This window comes from Petromyzon marinus, chromosome 66, assembly GCF_048934315.1.
Source record: "Petromyzon marinus isolate PM22_M1 ecotype Great Lakes invasive population chromosome 66, UKy_Petmar_22M1.pri1.0, whole genome shotgun sequence".
NCBI lineage: Eukaryota > Metazoa > Chordata > Hyperoartia > Petromyzontiformes > Petromyzontidae > Petromyzon > Petromyzon marinus.
The window spans coordinates 5,439,168-5,461,659 of NC_133732.1; the positions used below are offsets into that span (position 1 = coordinate 5,439,168).

The following is a 22,492-nucleotide window of genomic DNA, read 5'->3' on the forward strand; positions in this document are numbered from 1 at the left end:
TAGAGTCAACACTGTACCATAGACTCAACACTGCCCATAGACTCAACACTGCACCATAGACTCAACATTGCACTATAGATTCAACACTGCACCATAGACTCAACACTGCACCATAGACGCAACACTGTCCATAGACTCAACACTACCCATAGACTCAACACTACCCATAGACTCAACACTGTACCATAGACTCAACACTACCCATAGACTCAACACTACCCCTAAATAGACTCAACACTGCACCATAGACTCAACACTGCACCATAGACTCAACACTGCACCATAGACTCAACACTGTCCACAGACTCAACACTGCACTAGAGACTCAACAATTCCCATATACTCAACACTGCACCATAGACACAACACTGCCCATAGACTCAACACTGCCCATAGATTCAACACTGCCCATAGACTCAACATTCCCCCATGGACTCAACACTGCACCATAGACTCAACACTCCACCATAGACTCAACACTGCACCATAGACTCAACACTGTCCACAGACTCAACACTGCACCATAGACTCAACACTGCCCATAGACTCAACGCTGCCCCATTGACTCAACACTGCACCATAGACTCAACACTGCACCATAGACTCAACACTACCCATAGACTCAACAATGCACCATAGACTCAACACTGCCCATAGACTCAACACTGCCCATAGACTCAACACTGCCCTTCGACTCAACACTGCACCATAGACTCAACACTGCCCATAGACTCAACACTGCACCATAGACTCAACACTGTACCATAAACTCAACACTGCACCATAGAGTCAACACTGCACCATAGACTCAACACTGTACCATAGACACAACACTGCCCATAGACTCAACACTGCACCATATACTCAACATTGCACCATAGCTTCAACACTGCACCATAGACTCAACACTGCCCAAAGACTCAACACTGCCCATAGACTCAACACTGCCCATAGACACAACACTGCCCATAGACTCAACACTGCCCATAGACTCAACACTGCACCATAGACTCAACACTGCCCATAGACTCAACACTGCACCACAGACTCAACACTGTACCATAGACTCAACACTGCACCATCGACTAAACTCTGTCCATAGACTCAACACTGTATCATAGACTCATCACTGCACCATAGACTCAACACTGCACCATAGACTCAACACAACCCATAGACTCAACACTGCCCATAGACTCAACACTGCCCATAGACTCAACACTGCCCATAGACTCAACACTGCACCATAGACTCAACACTGCACCATAGACTCAACACTGCCCCATCGACTCAACACTGCCCATCGACTCAACACTGCCCCGTCGACTCAACACTGCCCGTAGACTCAACACTGCCCATCGACTCAACACTGCACCATAGACTCAACACTTCCCATAGACTCAACACTGCCCACAGACTCAACACTGCACCATAGACTCAACACTGCCCACAGACTCAACACTGCCCATAGACTCAACACTGCCCATAGACTCAACACTGCCCATAGACTCAACACTGTCCACAGACTCAACACTGCCCATAGACTCAACACTGCACCATAGACTCAACACTCCCCATAGAATCAACAACGCCCATAGACTCAACACTGCCCATCGACTCAACACTGCACCATAGACTCAACACTGCCCATAGACTCAACACAGCACCACAGACTCAACACTGTACCATAGACTCAACACTGCACCATCGACTCAACTCTGCCCATAGACTCAACACTGCCCATCGACTCAACACTGCACCATAGACTCAACACAACCCATAGACTCAACACTGCCCATAGACTCAACACTGCCCATAGACTCAACACTGCCCATAGACTCAGCAATGCACCATAGACTCAACACTGCCCATAGACTCAACACTGCCCATAGACTCAACACTGCCCATCGACTCAACACTGCACCATAGACTCAACACTGCCCATAGACTCAACACTTCCCATAGACTCAACACTGCCCATTGACTCAACACTGCCCATAGACTCAACACTGCACCATAGGCTCAACACTGCACCATAGACTCAACACTGCACCATAGACTCAATACTGCCCATAGACTCAACACTGCCCATAGACTCTACACTGCACCATAGAATCAACACTGCACCATAGACTCAACACTGCACCATAGACTCAACACTGCACCATTGTCTCAACACTGCCCATAGACTCAACACTGCACCATAGACTCAACACTGCACCATAGACTCAACACTGCACCATAGACTCAACACTGCACTATAGACTCAACACTGCCCATAGACTCAAAACTGCCCATAGACTCAACACTGCCCATAGACTCGACACTGCACGAGAGACTAAACACTGGACAATAGAATCAACACTGCCCCATAGTCTAAACACTGCACCATAGACTCAACACTGCACCATAGATTCAACATGCACTATACACTCAACACTCCACCATATACTCAACACGGCATCATAGACTCAACAGTACCCATAGACTCAACACTGTACCATAGAGTCAACACTGTACCATAGACTCAACACTGCCCATAGACTCAACACTGCACCATAGACTCAACACTGCACCATAGACTCAACACTGCACCTTAGACTCAACACTGTCCACAGACTCAACACTGCACTAGAGACTCAACAATTCCCATATACTCAACACTGCACCATAGACACAACACTGCCCATAGACTGAACACTGCCCATATATTCAACACTGCCCATAGACTCAACATTCCCCCATGGACTCAACACTGCACCATAGACTCAACACTCCACCATAGACTCAACACTGCACCATAGACTCAACACTGTCCACAGACTCAACACTGCACCATAGACTCAACACTGCCCATAGACTCAACGCTGCCCCATTGACTCAACACTGCACCATAGACTCAACACTGCACCATAGACTCAACACTACCCATAGACTCAACAATGCACCATAGACTCAACACTGCCCATAGACTCAACACTGCCCATAGACTCAACACTGCCCTTCGACTCAACACTGCACCATAGACTCAACACTGCACCATAGACTCAACACTGCCCATAGACTCAACACTGCCCTTCGACTCAACACTGCACCATAGACTCAACACTGCACCATAGACTCAACACTGTACCATAAACTCAACACTGCACCATAGAGTCAACACTGCACCATAGACTCAACACTGTACCATAGACACAACACTGCCCATAGACTCAACACTGCACCATATACTCAACATTGCACCATAGCTTCAACACTGCACCATAGACTCAACACTGCCCAAAGACTCAACACTGCCCATAGACTCAACACTGCCCATAGACACAACACTGCCCATAGACTCAACACTGCGCATAGACTCAACACTGCACCATAGACTCAACACTGCACCATAGACTCAACACTGCAACATAGACTCAACACTGCATCAAAGACTCAACACTGCACCATAGACTCAACACTGCACCATAGACTCAACACTGCACCATAGACTTAACACTGCACCATAGACTCAACACTGCACCATAGACTCAACACTGTCCATAGACTCAACACTGCACCATAGACTCAACACTGCACCATAGACTCAACCCTGCACCATAGACTCAACACTGCACCATAGACTCAACACTGCACAATAGACTTAACACTGCACCATAGACTCAACACTGTAACATAGACTTAACACTGCGCTATAGACTTAACACTGCACCATAGACTCAACACTGCACCATAGACTCAACACTGCATCATAGACTCAACATTGCACCATAGACTCAACACTGCACCATAGACTCAACACTGCCCATAGACTCAACACTGCACCATAGACTCAACACTGCCCATAGACTCGACACTGCACCATAGACTCAACACTCCCCATAGACTCGACACTGCCTATAGACTCGACACTGCACCATAGACTCAACACTGCCCGTAGACTAACACTGCCCATAGACTCAACACTGCACCATAGACTCAACACTACACCATAGACTCAACACTGCACCATAGACTCAACACTGCACCATAGACTCAACACTGCACCATAGACTCAACACTGCACCTTAGACTCAACACTGTCCACAGACTCAACACTGCACTAGAGACTCAACAATTCCCATATACTCAACACTGCACCATAGACACAACACTGCCCATAGACTGAACACTGCCCATATATTCAACACTGCCCATAGACTCAACATTCCCCCATGGACTCAACACTGCACCATAGACTCAACACTCCACCATAGACTCAACACTGCACCATAGACTCAACACTGTCCACAGACTCAACACTGCACCATAGACTCAACACTGCCCATAGACTCAACGCTGCCCCATTGACTCAACACTGCACCATAGACTCAACACTGCACCATAGACTCAACACTACCCATAGACTCAACAATGCACCATAGACTCAACACTGCCCATAGACTCAACACTGCCCATAGACTCAACACTGCCCTTCGACTCAACACTGCACCATAGACTCAACACTGCACCATAGACTCAACACTGCCCATAGACTCAACACTGCCCTTCGACTCAACACTGCACCATAGACTCAACACTGCACCATAGACTCAACACTGTACCATAAACTCAACACTGCACCATAGAGTCAACACTGCACCATAGACTCAACACTGTACCATAGACACAACACTGCCCATAGACTCAACACTGCACCATATACTCAACATTGCACCATAGCTTCAACACTGCACCATAGACTCAACACTGCCCAAAGACTCAACACTGCCCATAGACTCAACACTGCCCATAGACACAACACTGCCCATAGACTCAACACTGCGCATAGACTCAACACTGCACCATAGACTCAACACTGCACCATAGACTCAACACTGCAACATAGACTCAACACTGCATCAAAGACTCAACACTGCACCATAGACTCAACACTGCACCATAGACTCAACACTGCACCATAGACTTAACACTGCACCATAGACTCAACACTGCACCATAGACTCAACACTGTCCATAGACTCAACACTGCACCATAGACTCAACACTGCACCATAGACTCAACCCTGCACCATAGACTCAACACTGCACCATAGACTCAACACTGCACAATAGACTTAACACTGCACCATAGACTCAACACTGTAACATAGACTTAACACTGCGCTATAGACTTAACACTGCACCATAGACTCAACATTGCACCATAGACTCAACACTGCATCATAGACTCAACATTGCACCATAGACTCAACACTGCACCATAGACTCAACACTGCCCATAGACTCAACACTGCACCATAGACTCAACACTGCCCATAGACTCGACACTGCACCATAGACTCAACACTCCCCATAGACTCGACACTGCCTATAGACTCGACACTGCACCATAGACTCAACACTGCCCGTAGACTAACACTGCCCATAGACTCAACACTGCACCATAGACTCAACACTACACCATAGACTCAACACTGCACCATAGACTCAACACTGCACCATAGACTCAATACTGCCCATAGACTCAACACTGCCCATAGACTCGACACTGCCTATAGACTCGACACTGCACCATAGACTCAACACTGCACCATAGACTCAACACTGCCCATAGACTCAACACTGCACCATAGACTCAACACTGCCCATAGACTCAACACTGCCTATAGACTCAACATTCCACCATAGACTCAACACTGCACCATAGACTCAACACTGTCCATAGACTCAACACTGCACCATAGACTCAACACTGCACCATAGACTCAACACTGCACCATAGACTCAACACTGCACCATAGACTTAACACTGCACCATAGACTCAACACTGCACCATAGAATTGAAGCTTTCGTGACTGCATACATTACTATACTCATTGTTTTTTTCGGTAAAGTCACGTATGTAGAAAATTATGACAAAATAATAAATCACGACGTTTCGAACGCAACACAAGCGATCATCATCAGGTGCAAAACAAATAATGAGGGAGCACATAGGGGGACATCGTGTACGTAGCACATAGCGAACGCTAAACTGTACGGCAGGCAAACACAACGATAGGACGAGAGACGAGAAACTCAACAAACCTCAGAAAAATAACGCGATGCAAAAACCAGTCAGGCCAACCGCAACAGTTGGACACTGACCTGGTCAACCACGAATTTCAGAAGACTGCTCAGTTTCGTGCTCATCCTCTGGCTTGAACAAACCAGCGTAGCCAGAGTGAACAAATACGAGGCACAAGGTAGCAGAGACACACGCACACATGGGGAAGCACATCCAAGGAAAGATATATTGGGTAGCACAGATGGACAACCAGAGTAACACCACACCAACACACACAAGGACTGGAGCGATGACGTTCAGAGACTTAAAATAAGCTGTATATGCTTAGTTCTTTCGGTAACGTCACGTTGAAGGGAAACAACAAAATAATAAAATATATATAAAACAATAAAAACAATAAAAAAATATAAGCTGTATAGTATAGTAATGTATGCAGTCACGCAAGCTACAACTCTGTATTCATCCACCTCTACGGGAAGGTCACCTTAACGATTCTGTCCTGAACGTGTTGCCCTGTGTTGTCTTGCTTTCCTATGCGTCTCTACGTAACTTCAACGTGCTCTGGGTTCTGTTCGCCGTTGGTCTGAGTCTCTGTTTCAGTTTCTTCCTCCGTTGTTGTCCGCGATGTTTACTCGTCGATCACACCCCGCGTGGGATCTCATTGTCTTAAACCCATCCCCCTCCCTAAACCTCTGCAACTTATTTCAGCACCTATTGCTATCCGGGTTGTTTACTCATCCATGTGCTCTCTCTCTCTCTCTGCGCGTGGGTTCCCATTGTCTGTAACCATCTCCCACCCCCCTCCACCTGTGCAGCTTATTTTAAGTCTCTGAACGTCATCGCTCCAGTCCTTGTGTGTGTGTGTGTTGGTGTGGTGTTACTCTGGTTGTCCATCTGTGCTGCACAATATATCTTTCCTTGGATGTTCTTCCCCATGTGTGTGTGTGTCTCTGCTACCTTGTGCCTCGTATTTGTTCACTTTGTCTACGCTGGTTTGTTCAAGCCAGAGGACGAACACGAAATTTAGCAGTCTTGTGAAATTCGCGGTTGACCAGGTCAGTGTCTAACTGTTGCTGTTGGCCTGACTGGTTTTTGCATCTCGTTATTTTTTCTGAGGTTTGTTGAGTTTCTCGTCTCTCGTCTTCTCGTTGTGTTTGCCTCCCGTACAGTTTAACGTTCGCTTTGTGCTACGTACACGATGTCCCCCTATGTGCTCCCTCACTATTCGTTTTGCACCTGATGATGATCGCTTGTGTTGCATTCGAAACGTCGTGATTTATTATTTTGACATAATTTTATACATACGTGTCTTTACCGAAAAAGCAATGAGTACTGCACCATAGACTCAGCACGGCACCATAGACTCAATACTGCCCATAGACTCAACACTGCACCATAGACTCAACACTGCACCATAGACTCAACACTGCACCATAGACTCAACACTGCACCATAGACTCAACATTGCCCAAAGACTCAACACTGCACCATAGACTCAACACTGCACCATAGACTCAACACTGCACCATAGACTCAACACTGCCCATAGTCTAAACACTGCCCATAGACATAACACTGCACCATAGACTCAACACTGCACTATAGACTCAACACTGCACCATAGACTCAGCACTGCAACATAGACTCAACACTGCACCATAGCCCCAACAGTGCAACATAGACTCAACACTGCCCAAAGACTCAACACTGCCCGTAGACTCAACACTGCACCATAGACTCAACACTGCACCATAGACTCAACACTGCCCATAGACTCACCACTGCCCACACACTAACACTACCCATAGACTCAACACTACCCATAGATTCAACACTGCCCATAGACTCAACACTGCCCATAGACTCAACACTGCACCATAGACTCAACACTGCACCATAGACTCAACACTGCTCCATAGACTCAACACTGCCCATAGACTCAACAATGCCCATAGTCTCAACATTGCCCATAGACTCAACACTGCACCATAGACTCAACACTGCCCAAAAACTCAACACTGTCCACAGACTCAACACTGCACCATAGATTCAACACTGCACCATAGACTCAACACTACACCATAGACTCAACACTGCACCATAGACTCAACACTCCACCATAGACTCAACACTGCACCATAGACTCAACACTACACCATAGACTCAACACTGCGCCATAGATTCAACACTGCACCATAGACTCAACACTGCACCATAGACTCGACACTGCCTATAGACTCGACACTGCACCATAGACTCAACACTGCCCCTAGACTAACACTGCCCATAGACTCAACACTGCACCATAGACTCAACACTGCACCATAGACTCAACACTGTCCATAGACTCAACACTGCCCATAAACTCAACACTGCACCATAGACTCAAGACTGTACCATAGACTCAACACTGTCCATAGACTCAACACTGCAGGATAGACTCAACACTGCACCATAGACTCAATACTGCCCATAGACTCAACACTGCCCATGGACTCAACACTGCCCATAGACTCAACACTCCACCATAGAATCAAAATTGCCCATAGACTCAACACTGCCCATAGACTCAACACTGCCCACAGACTCAACACTGCCCATAGACTCAACACTACCCATAGATTCAACACTGCCCATAGACGCAACACTGCCCATAGACTCAACTCTGCCCATAGACTCAACACTGAACATAGTCTCAACACTGCCCATAGACTCAACACTGCACCATAGACTCAACACTGCACCATAGACTCAACACTGCCCATAGACTAAACACTGCCCACAGACTCAACACTGCCCAAAGACTCAACAGGACCCATAGACTCAACACTGCCCATAGACTCAACACGACCCATAGACTCAACACTGCACAATAGACTCAAAACTGCCCATAGACTCAACACTGCACCATAGACTCAGCACTGCACCATAGACTCAACACTGCACCATAGACTCAACACTGCCCATATACTCAACACTGCCCACAGACTCAACACTGCCCATAGACTCAGCACAACCCATAGACTCAACACTGCACCATAGACTCAACACTACACCATAGACTCAACACTGCACCATAGACTCAACACTACACCATAGACTCAACACTGTACCATAGACTCAACACTGCACCATAGCCCCAACACTGCACCATAGACTCAACACTGCACTATAGACTCAACACTGCACCATAGACTCAGCACTGCAACATAGACTCAACACTGCACCATAGCCCCAACAGTGCAACATAGACTCAACACTGCCCAAAGACTCAACACTGCCCGTAGACTCAACACTGCACCATAGACTCAACACTGCACCATAGACTCAACACTGCCCATAGACTCACCACTGCCCACACACTAACACTACCCATAGACTCAACACTACCCATAGATTCAACACTGCCCATAGACTCAACACTGCCCATAGACTCAACACTGCACCATAGACTCAACACTGCACCATAGACTCAACACTGCTCCATAGACTCAACACTGCCCATAGACTCAACAATGCCCATAGTCTCAACATTGCCCATAGACTCAACACTGCACCATAGACTCAACACTGCCCAAAAACTCAACACTGTCCACAGACTCAACACTGCACCATAGACTCAACACTGCCCAAAAACTCAACACTGCCCACAGACTCAACACTGCCCATAGACTCAGCACAACCCATAGACTCAACACTGCACCATAGACTCAACACTACACCATAGACTCAACACTGCACCATAGACTCAACACTACACCATAGACTCAACACTGTACCATAGACTCAACACTGCACCATAGCCCCAACACTGCACCATAGACTCAGCACTTCACCATAGACTCAACACTGCACCATAGCCCCAACACTGCGCCATAGACTCAACACTGCACCATAGACTCAACACTGCACCATAGACTCAACACTACACCATAGACTCAACACTGCACCATAGACTCAACACTGCACCATAGACTCAACACTGCACCATAGACTCAACACTGCACCATAGACTCAACCCTGCACCATAGACTCAACACTGCACCATAGACTCAACACTGCACAATAGACTCAATACTGCCGATAGACCCAAGGCTGCCCATAGACTCAACACTGCACCATAGACTCAACACTGCCCATGGACTCAACACTGCCCATAGACTCAACACTCCACCGTAGACTCAAAACTGCCCATAGACTCAACACTGCCCATAGACTCAACACTGCTCATAGACTCAACACTGCCCATAGACTCAACACTCCACCATAGACTCAAAATTGCCCATAGACTCAACACTGCCCATAGACTCAACACTGCCCACAGACTCAACACTGTCCATAGACTCAACACTACCGATAGACTCAACACTGCCCATAGACTCAACACTGCCCATAGACGCAACACTGCCCATAGACTCAACACTACACCATAGACTCAACACTGCCCATAGACTCAACACTGCCCTTAGACTAAACACGACCCATAGACTCAACACTGCATATAGACTCAACACTGTACTATAGACTCAACACTGCCCACAGACTCAACTCTGCCCATAGACTCAACACAACCCATAGACTCAACACTGCCTCTATACTCAACACTACACCATAGACTCAACACTGCACCATAGCCCCAACACTGCACCATAGACTCAACACTGGCCATAGACTCAACACTGCCCATAGACTCATCACTGCACCATAGATTCAACACTGCACCATAGACTCAAGACTGTACCATAGACTCAACACTGTCCATAGACTCAACACTGCACGATAGACTCAACACTGCACCATAGACTCAATACTGCCCTAGACTCAACACTGCCCATGGACTCAACACTGCCCATAGACTTAACACTCCACCATAGAATCAAAATTTCCCAGAGACTCAACACTGCCCATAGACTCAACACTGCCCATAGACTCAACACTACCCATAGATTCAACACTGCCCATAGACTTAACACTGCCCATAGACTCAACACTGCCCATAGACTCAACACTGAACATAGTCTCAACAATGCCCATAGACTCAACACTGCACCATAGACTCAACACTGCACCATAGACTCAACACTGCCCATAGACTCAACACTGCCCACAAACTCAACACTGCCCATAGACTCAACACGACCTATAGACTCAACACTGCACCATAGACTCAACACTGCCCATGGACTCAACACTGCACCATAGACTCAACACTGCACCATAGACTCAACACTGCACCATAGACTCAACACTGCCCATATACTCAGCACGACCCATAGACTCAACACTGCACCATAGACTCAACACTACACCATAGACTCAACACTGCACCATAGACTCAACACTACACCATAGACTCAACACTGCACGATAGACTCAACACTGCACCATAGCCCCAACACTGCACCATAGACTCAACACTGCACCATAGACTCAACACTGCACCATAGACTCAACACTGCACCATAGACTCATCACTACACCATAGACTCAACACTGCACCATAGACTCAACACTGCCCATAGACTCAACACTGCACAAAGACTCAACACTGCCCATAGACCCAACACTGCCCATAGACTCAACACTGCCTATAGACTCAACACGCCAACCATAGACTCAACACTGCACCATAGACTCAACACTGCCTCTAGACTCAACACTGCCCATAGACTCAACACTGCCCATAGACTCAACACTGCACCATAGACTCAACACTGCACCATAGCCTCAACACTGCCAATAGACTCAACACTGCCCGTAGACTCAACACTGCACCATAGACTCAACACTGCCCCATAGACTCAACACTCCCCATAGACTCAACACTGCACCATAGACTCAACACTGCACCATAGACTCGACACTGCACCATAGACTCAACACTGCCCATAGACTCAACACTGCCCATAGACTCAACACTGCACCATAGACTCAACACTGCACCATAGACTCGACACTGCACCATAGACTCAACACTGCCCATAGACTCAACACTGCCCATAGACTCAACACTGCCCATAGACTCAACACTGCCCATAGACTCAACACTGCCCGTAGACTCAACACTGCCCATAGACTCAATACTATCCATAGACTCAACACTGCCCATAGACTCAACACTGCCCATAGACTCAACATTGCCCATAGACTCAACACTGCACCATAGACTCAACACTACCCATAGACTCAACACTGCACCATAGACTCAACACTACCCATAGACTCAACACTGCACCATAGACTCACTCACCCATCCACTCACCTACACACCCATTCACTCACCCATGCAACCACTCACCCTATCACTCACTCACCCACCCACTCACTCACCCACCCACTCACCCACGCACCCACTCACCCACTCATTCACCCACCCACTCACACACCCATCCACTCACCCACCCACTCACCCACCCATCCACTCACCCACCCACCCACTCACCCACTCACCCATCCACTCACCCACGCACCCACTCACCCACGCACCCACTCACCCACTCATTCACCCATCCACTCACCCACTCATTCACCCACCCACTGACCCACTCACTCACCCACTCACTCACCCACTCACCCACCCACTCACCCACGCACCCACCCACTCACCCACTCACCCACTCACCCACCCACTCACCCACGCACCCACTCACCCACCCACTCACCCACTCACCCACTCACCCACTCACCCACCCACTCACCCACTCACTCACCCACCCACCCACTCACTCACCCACTCACCCACCCACTCACCCACGCACCCACTCACCCACCCACTCACCCACCCACCCACTCACCCACCCACTCACCCACCCACTCACTCACCCACCCACCCACTCACCCCAACTCCTGCAAAGGCGACTGCTATCCCTGTGCACGGGGGGCACTCTTGGATTGTCGACACAGGCTCTCCTGGTGCGTTTGTCTCCTGCGTAGACGCGTCCACCCTCCCTGCCTGCCTGTGTGTGTGGGCAGTGTGTTTGTGAAGGCTGTGTGTGTGTGTGGGCTGTGTATATACACACACACACTCACCGTGACACTAACCGGCCCGCTCAGTGTCCGATTTATCCCTCCACCTCCCTGTGGGATGGGGTGTCGCGTTACGCGCAGCGGCACGAAAAAAAGGCAAAGGTCCCCCAGGTAGCCGCCACCGCGGGCTGATTTTTGGGGCAAGTGCAGTCAGTAGCAGCAGCAGCAACAGCAGCGCGTCCGTGCGAAGCGCTGAACGATTAATCGATATCAAAATCGACATCATAATCGATTAATCGCGATTTGAAACAACGCGATTAGCCACATCGCAAAGGCTGTGATATTTTTTTCCCGCGATGTGAAAAGTCCAATTAGGCTCGCTTATCGGAATAGGTCTTTTTTTTTGTTAATTATTATTATGATCATTATTAGTATAACTTCATTCATTGAATTTTTTTACCCTTTTATCTGGCAACAATACTGACGCCTTTTTTTTTTACAACAAACTCTGATAATGTATGTGGCACTGTCCTTGAAGTTGATTGGTCCACACCCGAGACGGCTTTTCTTTAGAGGCCTTAAGTCTCACGTGGGTGTTGGACCAGAAGACGCCAAAAGGCGTCACACAACTCAAAGACGATGGCACCATCAGAGTATGAGAGCTCGAGGTCAAGCATTCACACCATTGGAAACCTCATTTGCCGGTAACAAAATATGATAATTGGTTTTTTACCCTTTTATCTGGCAAGAAAACTGACGCCTTTTTTTACAAAGAGTCGTGTTTACATTGACCACAATACCTGCGGTCGGAACGCAAACACAAACAACAAACTCTGATAATGTATGTGGCACTGTCCTTGAAGTTGATTGGTCCACACCCGAGACGGCTTTTCTTTAGAGGCCTTAAGTCTCACGTGGGTGTTGGACCAGAAGACGCCAAAAGGCGTCACACAACTCAAAGACGATGGTACCATCAGAGTATGAGAGCTCGGGGTCAAGCATTTACACCATTGGAAACCTCATTTGCCGGTAACAAAATATGATAATTGGTTTTTTACCCTTTTATCTGGCAAGAAAACTGACGCCTTTTTTTACAAAGAGTCGTGTTTACATTGACCACAATACCTGCGGTCGGAACGCAAACAAAATAACCACAACAAACTCTGATAATGTTTGTGGCACTGTCCTTGAAGTTGATTGGTCCACACCCGAGACGGCTTTTCTTTAGAGGCCTTAAGTCTCACGTGGGTGTTGGACCAGAAGACGCCAAAAGGCGTCACACAACTCAAAGACGATGGCACCATCAGAGTATGAGAGCTCGTGGTCAAACATTTACACCATTGGAAAACCTCATTTGCTGGTAACAAAATATGATAATTGGTTTTTTACCCTTTTATCTGGCAAGAAAACTGACGCCTTTTTTACAAGGAGTCGTGTTTACATTGACCACAATACCTGCGGTCGGAACGCAAACACAAACAACAAACTCTGATAGTGTATGTGGCACTGTCCTTGAAGTTGATTGGTCCACACCCGAGACGGCTTTTCTTTAGAGGCCTTAAGTCTCACGTGGGTGTTGGACCAGAAGACGCCAAAAGGCGTCACACAACTCAAAGACGATGCACCATCAGAGTATGAGAGCTCGGGGTCAAGCATTTACACCATTGGAAACCTCATTTGCCGGTAACAAAATATGATAATTGGTTTTTTACCCTTTTATCTGGCAAGAAAACTGACGCCTTTTTTTACAAGGAGTCATGTTTACATTGACCACAATACCTGCGGTCGGAACGCAAACAAAATAACCACAACAAACTCTGATAATGTTTGTGGCACTGTCCTTGAAGTTGATTGGTCCACACCCGAGACGGCTTTTCTTTAGAGGCCTTAAGTCTCACGTGGGTGTTGGACCAGAAGACGCCAAAAGGCGTCACACAACTCAAAGACAATGGTACCATCAGAGTATGAGAGCTCGAGGTCAAGCATTTACACCATTGGAAACCTCATTTGCCGGTAACAAAATATGATAATTGGTTTTTTACCCTTTTATCTGGCAAGAAAACTGACGCCTTTTTTTACAAAGAGTCGTGTTTACATTGACCACAATACCTGCGGTCGGAACGCAAACATAAAAACAACAACAAACTCTGATAGTGTATGTGGCACTGTCCTTGAAGTTGATTGGTCCACACCCGAGACGGCTTTTCTTTAGAGCCCTTAAGTCTCACGTGGGTGTTGGACCAGAAGACGCCAAAAGGCGTCACACAACTCAAAGACGATGGCACCATCAGAGTATGAGAGCTCGGGATCAAGCATTTACACCATTGGGAACTTCATTTGCCGGTAACAAAATATGATAATTGGTTTTTGTTACCCTTTAATCTGGCAACAAAACTGACGCCTTTTTATTTTATATACAAAGAATCGTGTTTACATTGACCACAATACCTGATGGTGCATTGCCTTTGAGTTGTGTGACGCCTTTTGGCGTCTTCTGGTCCAACACCCACGTGAGACTAAGGCCTCTAAAGAAAAGCCGTCTCGGGTGTGGACCAATCAACTTCAAGGACAGTGCCACATACATTATCAGAGTTTGTTGTGGTTATTTTTTTGTTTGCGTTTCGACCGCAGGTATTGTGGTCAATGTAAACACGACTCCTTATATATAAAAAATAAAAAGGCGTCAGTTTTGTTGCCAGATAAAAGGGTAAAAAACCAATTATCATATTTTGTTACCGGCAAATGAGGTTTTCCAGTGGTGTAAATGTTTGACCCCGAGCTCTCATACTCTGATGGTGCCATCGTCTTTGAGTTGTGTGACGCCTTTTGGCGTCTTCTGGTCCAACACCCACGTGAGACTTAAGGCCTCTAAAGAAAAGCCGTCTCGGGTGTGGACCAATCAACTTCAAGGACAGTGCCACATACATTATCAGAGTTTGTTGTTGTTTTTATGTTTGCGTTCCGACCGCAGGTATTGTGGTCAATGTAAACACGACTCCTTATATATATAAAATAAAAAGGCGTCAGGTTTGTTGCCAGATAAAAGGGGGTTTAAAAAAAAACAATCATCACATTTTGTTACCGGCAAATGAGGTTGCCCAGTGGTTCATTCATCGAACTTAACAATGGCTCCAGGTCCGCGTGTCACCTTCCAAAGGGAACAATTTCATGGGTGCCCGTCCGAAGCTAAATTCGCGTCCTTGAAGCTCCCAACCCTTGCGTTCGACGCTCCATCACGAGCTGCAAAATCGATCACGCGGTGAGACATTGCAAATGAAACCACGCCCGGCCGCCTTTGTATCCCCATGCGTTGTCAATCGCCCAGCTCGTTACAGACACCACCACCACCACCGCCGCCACTAATCCCAAGCGAATGGGGGCAGTCTATGAATGACGTCACGCACCTAGGGGGGGTGTGGGGGAGGGGTCAGACATTTGTGACGTAGTTGTGACGAGGGGAGGGGCGGGGTTTGAGGAATGTGACGTCACATCAAAATTGCGCAACTTTTTGAATAAATTAAGACAAACAATTTTTATTGTTTTATATATTTTTTTTTTATTTTGATTTAAAGCTTTTCGTGACTGCAGTAATCCATATTCTTAGCTCTTTCGGTAAAGTCACGTTGAAGGGAAACAATAAAATAATAAAAAAATATAAATATATAATACATTCAAATATTTAATATTTATATATAATATATTTAATATAAAATATTTATATATTATATATTTTATTATTTTATTGTTTAACCTTCAACGTGACTTTACCGAAAGAGCTAAGACTATATATTTTTTTATTTTATTGTTTAACCTTCAACGTGACTTTACCGAAAGAGCTAAGATTATATAAAACAAATTATTATTTTATTGTTTAACCTTCAACGTGACTTTACCGAAAGAGCTAAGATTATATAAAAAAAATGTATTATTTTATTGTTTAACCTTCAACGTGACTTTACCGAAAGAGCTAAGCATATGAATATGAAAGACAAACACGCGTCTGCTTAATTGAATGGACTCTTGTTAGGCAATGCTTTCTACCTACAACGTCGAACTCAGCGTTCGCCACGTTAAGGACGTGACTGAAATTCGACAATAATTTAAAGCGATTTGAAACGCGTTTTACTTTTTGGGGGGGCGGCGGGGAGGGGAGAGGGGTGGAAGGGGAGGGGGCAGAGCTTTGTGACGTCACATTTGAGTGGGTGGTGGGGGGTGGGTGGGTAAAAAAAAATCCTACAAAATCGCCTGACGTCATTTATGGGACGACCCCCTAAGTCGCGTCCTGGAGCGAAGAATCGCGACACGGATTTTTGACGTTCTGGATTTGAGGCATTTCGTCTCTGCAGGAATCCCAAACTACGTTGGTAGGTTCGGTAAGGTCGTCACGTGGCTAGAAATAAAATACAATCAATCACACGGCCTTCATTAGGCAGCCTGATTTTAATTTTATTTTTTTATTATTTTATATTAGACGTGAAGCACAGAATGTTGAAACGACACTTTCATCATCAGCTCGGGATGATGATGATGATCATGCGCTCCGTGGGGAGCACGTGACGGCTGTTCGTCGTCGAATCCACACCGATTGGTTCTGCCGGTAAAGTCATCACGTGGGTAGAGCATTATTAATAGATCACGTGACGTTTCGATCGCTACGCAAGCGATCGTCATCAGGTGAGTCTGTGTGTGATACACAGACACACACAGACACACAGACACACACATACACACAGACACACACACAGACACACACAGACACACAGACACACAGACACACACAGACACATAGACACACACAGACACACAGACACACATACACACACACAGACAGACACACACACATACACACAGACACACAGACAGACACGCACACAGACACACAGACACACACACAGACACAAACACACAGACACACACACACAACAACAACAACCGCCATTCACCACTAAGTGGCAGTGACGTCACCACGACGCTTGTGCCAGGCTATGTGCACCCTGAGGCCACGTGAAGTGTCGAACGCCTGCTGACAGGAGGTCACGGGGCAGACCCAGGTGCCACGGGTCGACTGACTGAGATGACTGGCTGATGCACCACCTGTGCCCCCTACTGTGGCAATCTGCTGTGCTTTAGCCACCCGGCGCTCCGCTCGTTGTTGTGAGCGTCGTTCCTCTGCCTTCCGTTGTTGTTGGAGGGCGACTACCTCCAACTGCCCAGCAGCGTCCTTCACGAGCCTCCTCCACAGAGGCCGATCTTGACACCGCTGGTACCAGTCATCGGCAAGTCCACTCAGCTCCACGTCCTCCTGTACCACATCACTCCATCTCTTCTCTAGCCCGTGCCGCGCCCGCTTAGCCCCCTCGATCCGGCCGAACAAAAGCTGTTTCGGCATGCGGTGGCTGGGCATGCGGGCTACATGACCCAGCCATCGCAGCCTTGCCCGCCGGAGGAGCTCACCGATGGGACCTTGCCCAGATCTTTCAAGGATTTGTGAGCTCCTCACACAATCCAGTCTGGTTAAACTCAGGATGGATCGTAGGCAGGCCAGCCTAAATGTTTCTAACCGGCGAAGATGTTCCATTAGAGGGGTCCACGTTTCGCAAGCGTAGAGAAGGGAGGGAATGACCGTGGCCGAGAAGACCTGAAGCTTAGTGCGGAGCGACAGACCAGGTAGCTTCCACACAGCGCTACGCAACCGATGAAAAGATATTGCCGCTCGACTGATTCGGAGTGAGACCTCTGCTGTTAAACTGGAGCCGGTCATAAGCACACTGCCCAGGTATGGGAAACTCTCCACTCTCTCCACAACTGCCCCATCACCGATTGGGAGTTGTGGGGGTGTAGTGTCCGATGGTACAAAATACCCAGGCAGGTGCTTAGTTTTGGTGGGGCTGATGGTAAGGCCCCAACTCTTAGTGGCACGCTCCAGTCTCAGCAGCAGCGTCTCCAACTCCTCCTCTGAATGAGCAGCTATTACTAAATCATCAGCATACATAACGTGGTTGAGCAATAGGGAGCCATCCCTTGACCGCACCCGGGCATCGATCAGCCTCCCATTATATCTGTACCATATGGAGATTCCCCCGGTACAGCTATTGAAGGCTTCACGAACTACGTGGTCAAAATAGATGTTAAATAATGTGGGAGCCAGAGGACATCCCTGTCGCACCCCAAGGTGTACAGGGAATGGCTCTGACTCCCGGCCACGTTGTTTTACCCGGGCCCGCTCACCATCATGAAGGTCCTTAATGATCGTGAGCAGAGGGTCAGGGACTCCAAAAGCACGAAGAACGACCCAGAGCCCAGGCCTACTGATGGTATCATAGGCCTTGACCAGGTCAATAAAGCAGACACACACACACAGACACACACACAGACACACACAGATACACAGACACACACACAGACACACACACAGACACACACACACTCTCGCTATGCTATTCTGAGTGTGAGCGGGGCTCTCGTCTTGTCCTTATAGAGGCACGCGGAGAGAGAGAGAGGGAAGAGAGAGAGGGGAGAGAGAGAGAGGGGAGAGAGAGAGGGGGGGTAGAGATAGAGAGGGGAGAGAGAGAGGGGGGCGAGAGAGAGGGTAGAGAGAGGGAGGGGAGAGAGATAGAGAGGGGAGAGAGAGAGGGGGGAGAGAGAGAGGGTAGAGAGAGGGAGGGGAGAGAGATAGAGAGGGGAGAGAGAGAGGAGAGAGAGAGGGGGGGTAGAGAGAGAGAGATGGAGAGAGAGGAGAGAGAGAGAGGAGAGAGAGAGAGGGGAGAGAGAGGGGAGAGAGCGGAAAGCTTCAAACAAACTCCCAATCTCCCCGCCCCCCCTCTCTCTCACTTCTGGGGCGAGTCGCAGTGTTCTCTCACAGAGCACGTGGCCGCGGTAGGGCAGCAGCAGATAGAGATTGGCAGGACATTCGGAGCTGCTGTAACTCCGATGCAATGCGCGGCGGAGAGACGCGCCAAGTCTGATTAGCGCTGGGCCACTCGCTCACTCACTCACCCACTCAGTCAGTCACTCAGTCACTCACCCAGTCACTCAGTCACTCACTCAGTCACCCACTCAGTCACTCACCCAGTCACTCACTCAGTCAGTCACTCAGCCAGTCACTCAGCGAGTCACTCAGTCACTCACTCAGTCAGTCACTCAGTCAGTCACTCAGCCAGTCACTCAGTCACTCACCCAGTCACTCAGTCACTCACCCAGTCACTCAGTCAGTCACTCAATAACTCACCCAGTCACTCAGTCAGTCACTCAGCCAGTCACTCACCCAGTCACTCAGTCACTCACTCAGTCACCCACTCAGTCAGTCACTCAGCCAGTCACTCAGTCACTCACCCAGTCACTCAGTCACTCAGCCAGTCACTCACCCAGTCACTCAGTCACTCACCCAGTCACTCAGTCAGTCACTCAGCCAGTCACTCAGTCACTCACTCAGTCACTCAGTCACTCACCCAGTCACCCACTCAGTCAGTCACTCAGTCAGTCACTCAGTCACTCACTCAGTCACTTAGTCAGTCACTCACCCAGTCACTCAGTCAGTCACTTAGCCAGTCACTCAGTCAGTCACTCAGCCAGTCACTCAATCACTCACCCAGTCACTCAGTCACTCACCCAGTCACTCAGTCAGTCACTCAGCCAGTCACTCACCCAGTCACTCACCCAGTCACTCACCCAGTCACTCAATCAGTGAGTCACCTACTCACTCACTCACCCACTCACTCACTCACCCACTCGCTGACCCACTCGCTCATACACCTACTCATCAACCCACGCACCCACCCACTCACTCACATAGTCACCCACTCACTCACCTAGTCACCCACTCACTAAACTAGTCACCCACTCACTCACACACGCACTGACCCACCCACCCACTCACCCACTCACCAACCCATTCACCCACCCACTCACCAACTCACCCACCCACTCACCCACTCACCAACTCACCCACCCACTCACCCACTCACCCACCCACTCACCAACTCACCCACCCACTCACCCACTCACCCACTCACTCACCCACTCACTCACCCACTCACCAACTCACCCACCCACTCACCCACTCACCCACCCACTCACCCACTCACCAACCCATTCACCCACCCACTCACCAACTCACCCACCCACTCACCCACTCACCCACTCACCAACCCATTCACCCACTCACCAACCCATTCACCCACCCACTCACCAACTCACCCACCCACTCACAAACTCACCCACCCACTCACCAACTCACCCACCCACTCACCAACTCACCCACCCACCCGCTCACCAACCCACTCACCCACTCACCAACTCATTCACCCACCCAAGCACTCACCCATCCCACCACCCAGTCGCGAGCCGTACTCGAGCCGTACCCGAGCCATACCCGAGCCGTACCCGAGCCGTACCCGAGTTGTATCCATGACAGCACTGCCGCTGCTGTTGTTGTTATTTGTGTGTGTGTTGGAGCCGCTGCCAAGGCAACCACCCCCACGATGTGTGTGTGTGTCTGTGTGTGTGTCTGTGTGTGTGTGTCTGTGTGTGTCTGTGTGTGTGGTGGTGGTGGTGGTGATGTGAGGAGCGGTGGGTGTAGTGGTTAGCGCCACGCTGCCGCGCTCTGAACTCGGGTGACCCGGGTTCGATTCCCGCTCAGGGCCACCAACACCACCACCTGAACCGATAAACCTGGGCCTCCCCTAGGTCGACTCAGCCTCAAATGAGTTACCTGGTGTAGCTTTAGCAAACATCGCTAACACTGGGGGAGACAAAGGCGGCCGGGCGTGGTGCTGCTGGACACCCCCTCGTGTACCAAGGCCATAGGCAGCTGCTGCTACTCGCTACTAACAGCACTTGCCCCTACAGTCTGTGAGAGGCTACACGGGGGATCTTTGTCTTTGTGTGTTCATAGGTAGCTGCTGCTACTCGCTACTAACAGCACTTGCCCCTACAGCCCTGCTAGAGGCTACACGGGGGACCTTTGTCTTTGTGTGTTCATAGGCAGCTGCTGCTACTCACTACTAACAGCACTTGCCCCTACATTCTGTTAGAGGCTACACGGGGGACCTTTGTCTTTGTGTGTTCATAGGCAGCTGCTGCTACTCGCTACTAACAGCACTTGCCCCTACAGCCTGCTAGAAGCTACACGGGGGACCTTTGTCTTTGTGTGTTCATAGGTAGCTGCTGCTACTCGCTACTAACAGCACTTGCCTCTACAGCCTGCTAGAGGCTACACGGGGGATCTTTGTCTTTGCCGGTCACATCTCTCCGCGGACGCAATGATCTCTGTCTCCCCCCTTCAATTCATGAACCATCACCCCCACCATCACCCCCACCCCATCACCCCCCCCACCACCATCACCCCCATCACCTCTCCCCAGTGAGATGACAGTGGTCGTATTTATATTTGTCAATATTTAAACAAGCAGGTTATGTATAGAAGTTGGCGTGGTTGTGTCCTCTAGCCCACG

The 22,492-nt window shown here is 48.6% G+C and overlaps 2 protein-coding genes across 3 annotated transcripts in view; both read right to left on the minus strand.

Annotated features, from left to right (window-relative positions):
- SMPX (small muscle protein X-linked) overlaps positions 1–13,100 on the minus strand; it is an 88,411-nt gene extending 75,311 nt beyond the window's left edge. The window contains exon 1 of one of the 2 annotated variants that reach the window (XM_076054455.1): positions 12,913–13,100. The gene's annotated coding sequence lies outside the window, so the exon portion shown is untranslated. The remainder of the gene's footprint in view (positions 1–12,912) is intronic. The other variant, XM_076054453.1, reaches the window with a different exon arrangement.
- Positions 12,936–22,492, minus strand: part of LOC116938267 (uncharacterized) — a 41,459-nt gene continuing 31,902 nt past the window's right edge. Inside the window, exon 9 of the mRNA XM_076054539.1 lies at positions 12,936–12,941. Within this exon, the coding sequence (XP_075910654.1) occupies positions 12,936–12,941 (6 nt within the window). The remainder of the gene's footprint in view (positions 12,942–22,492) is intronic.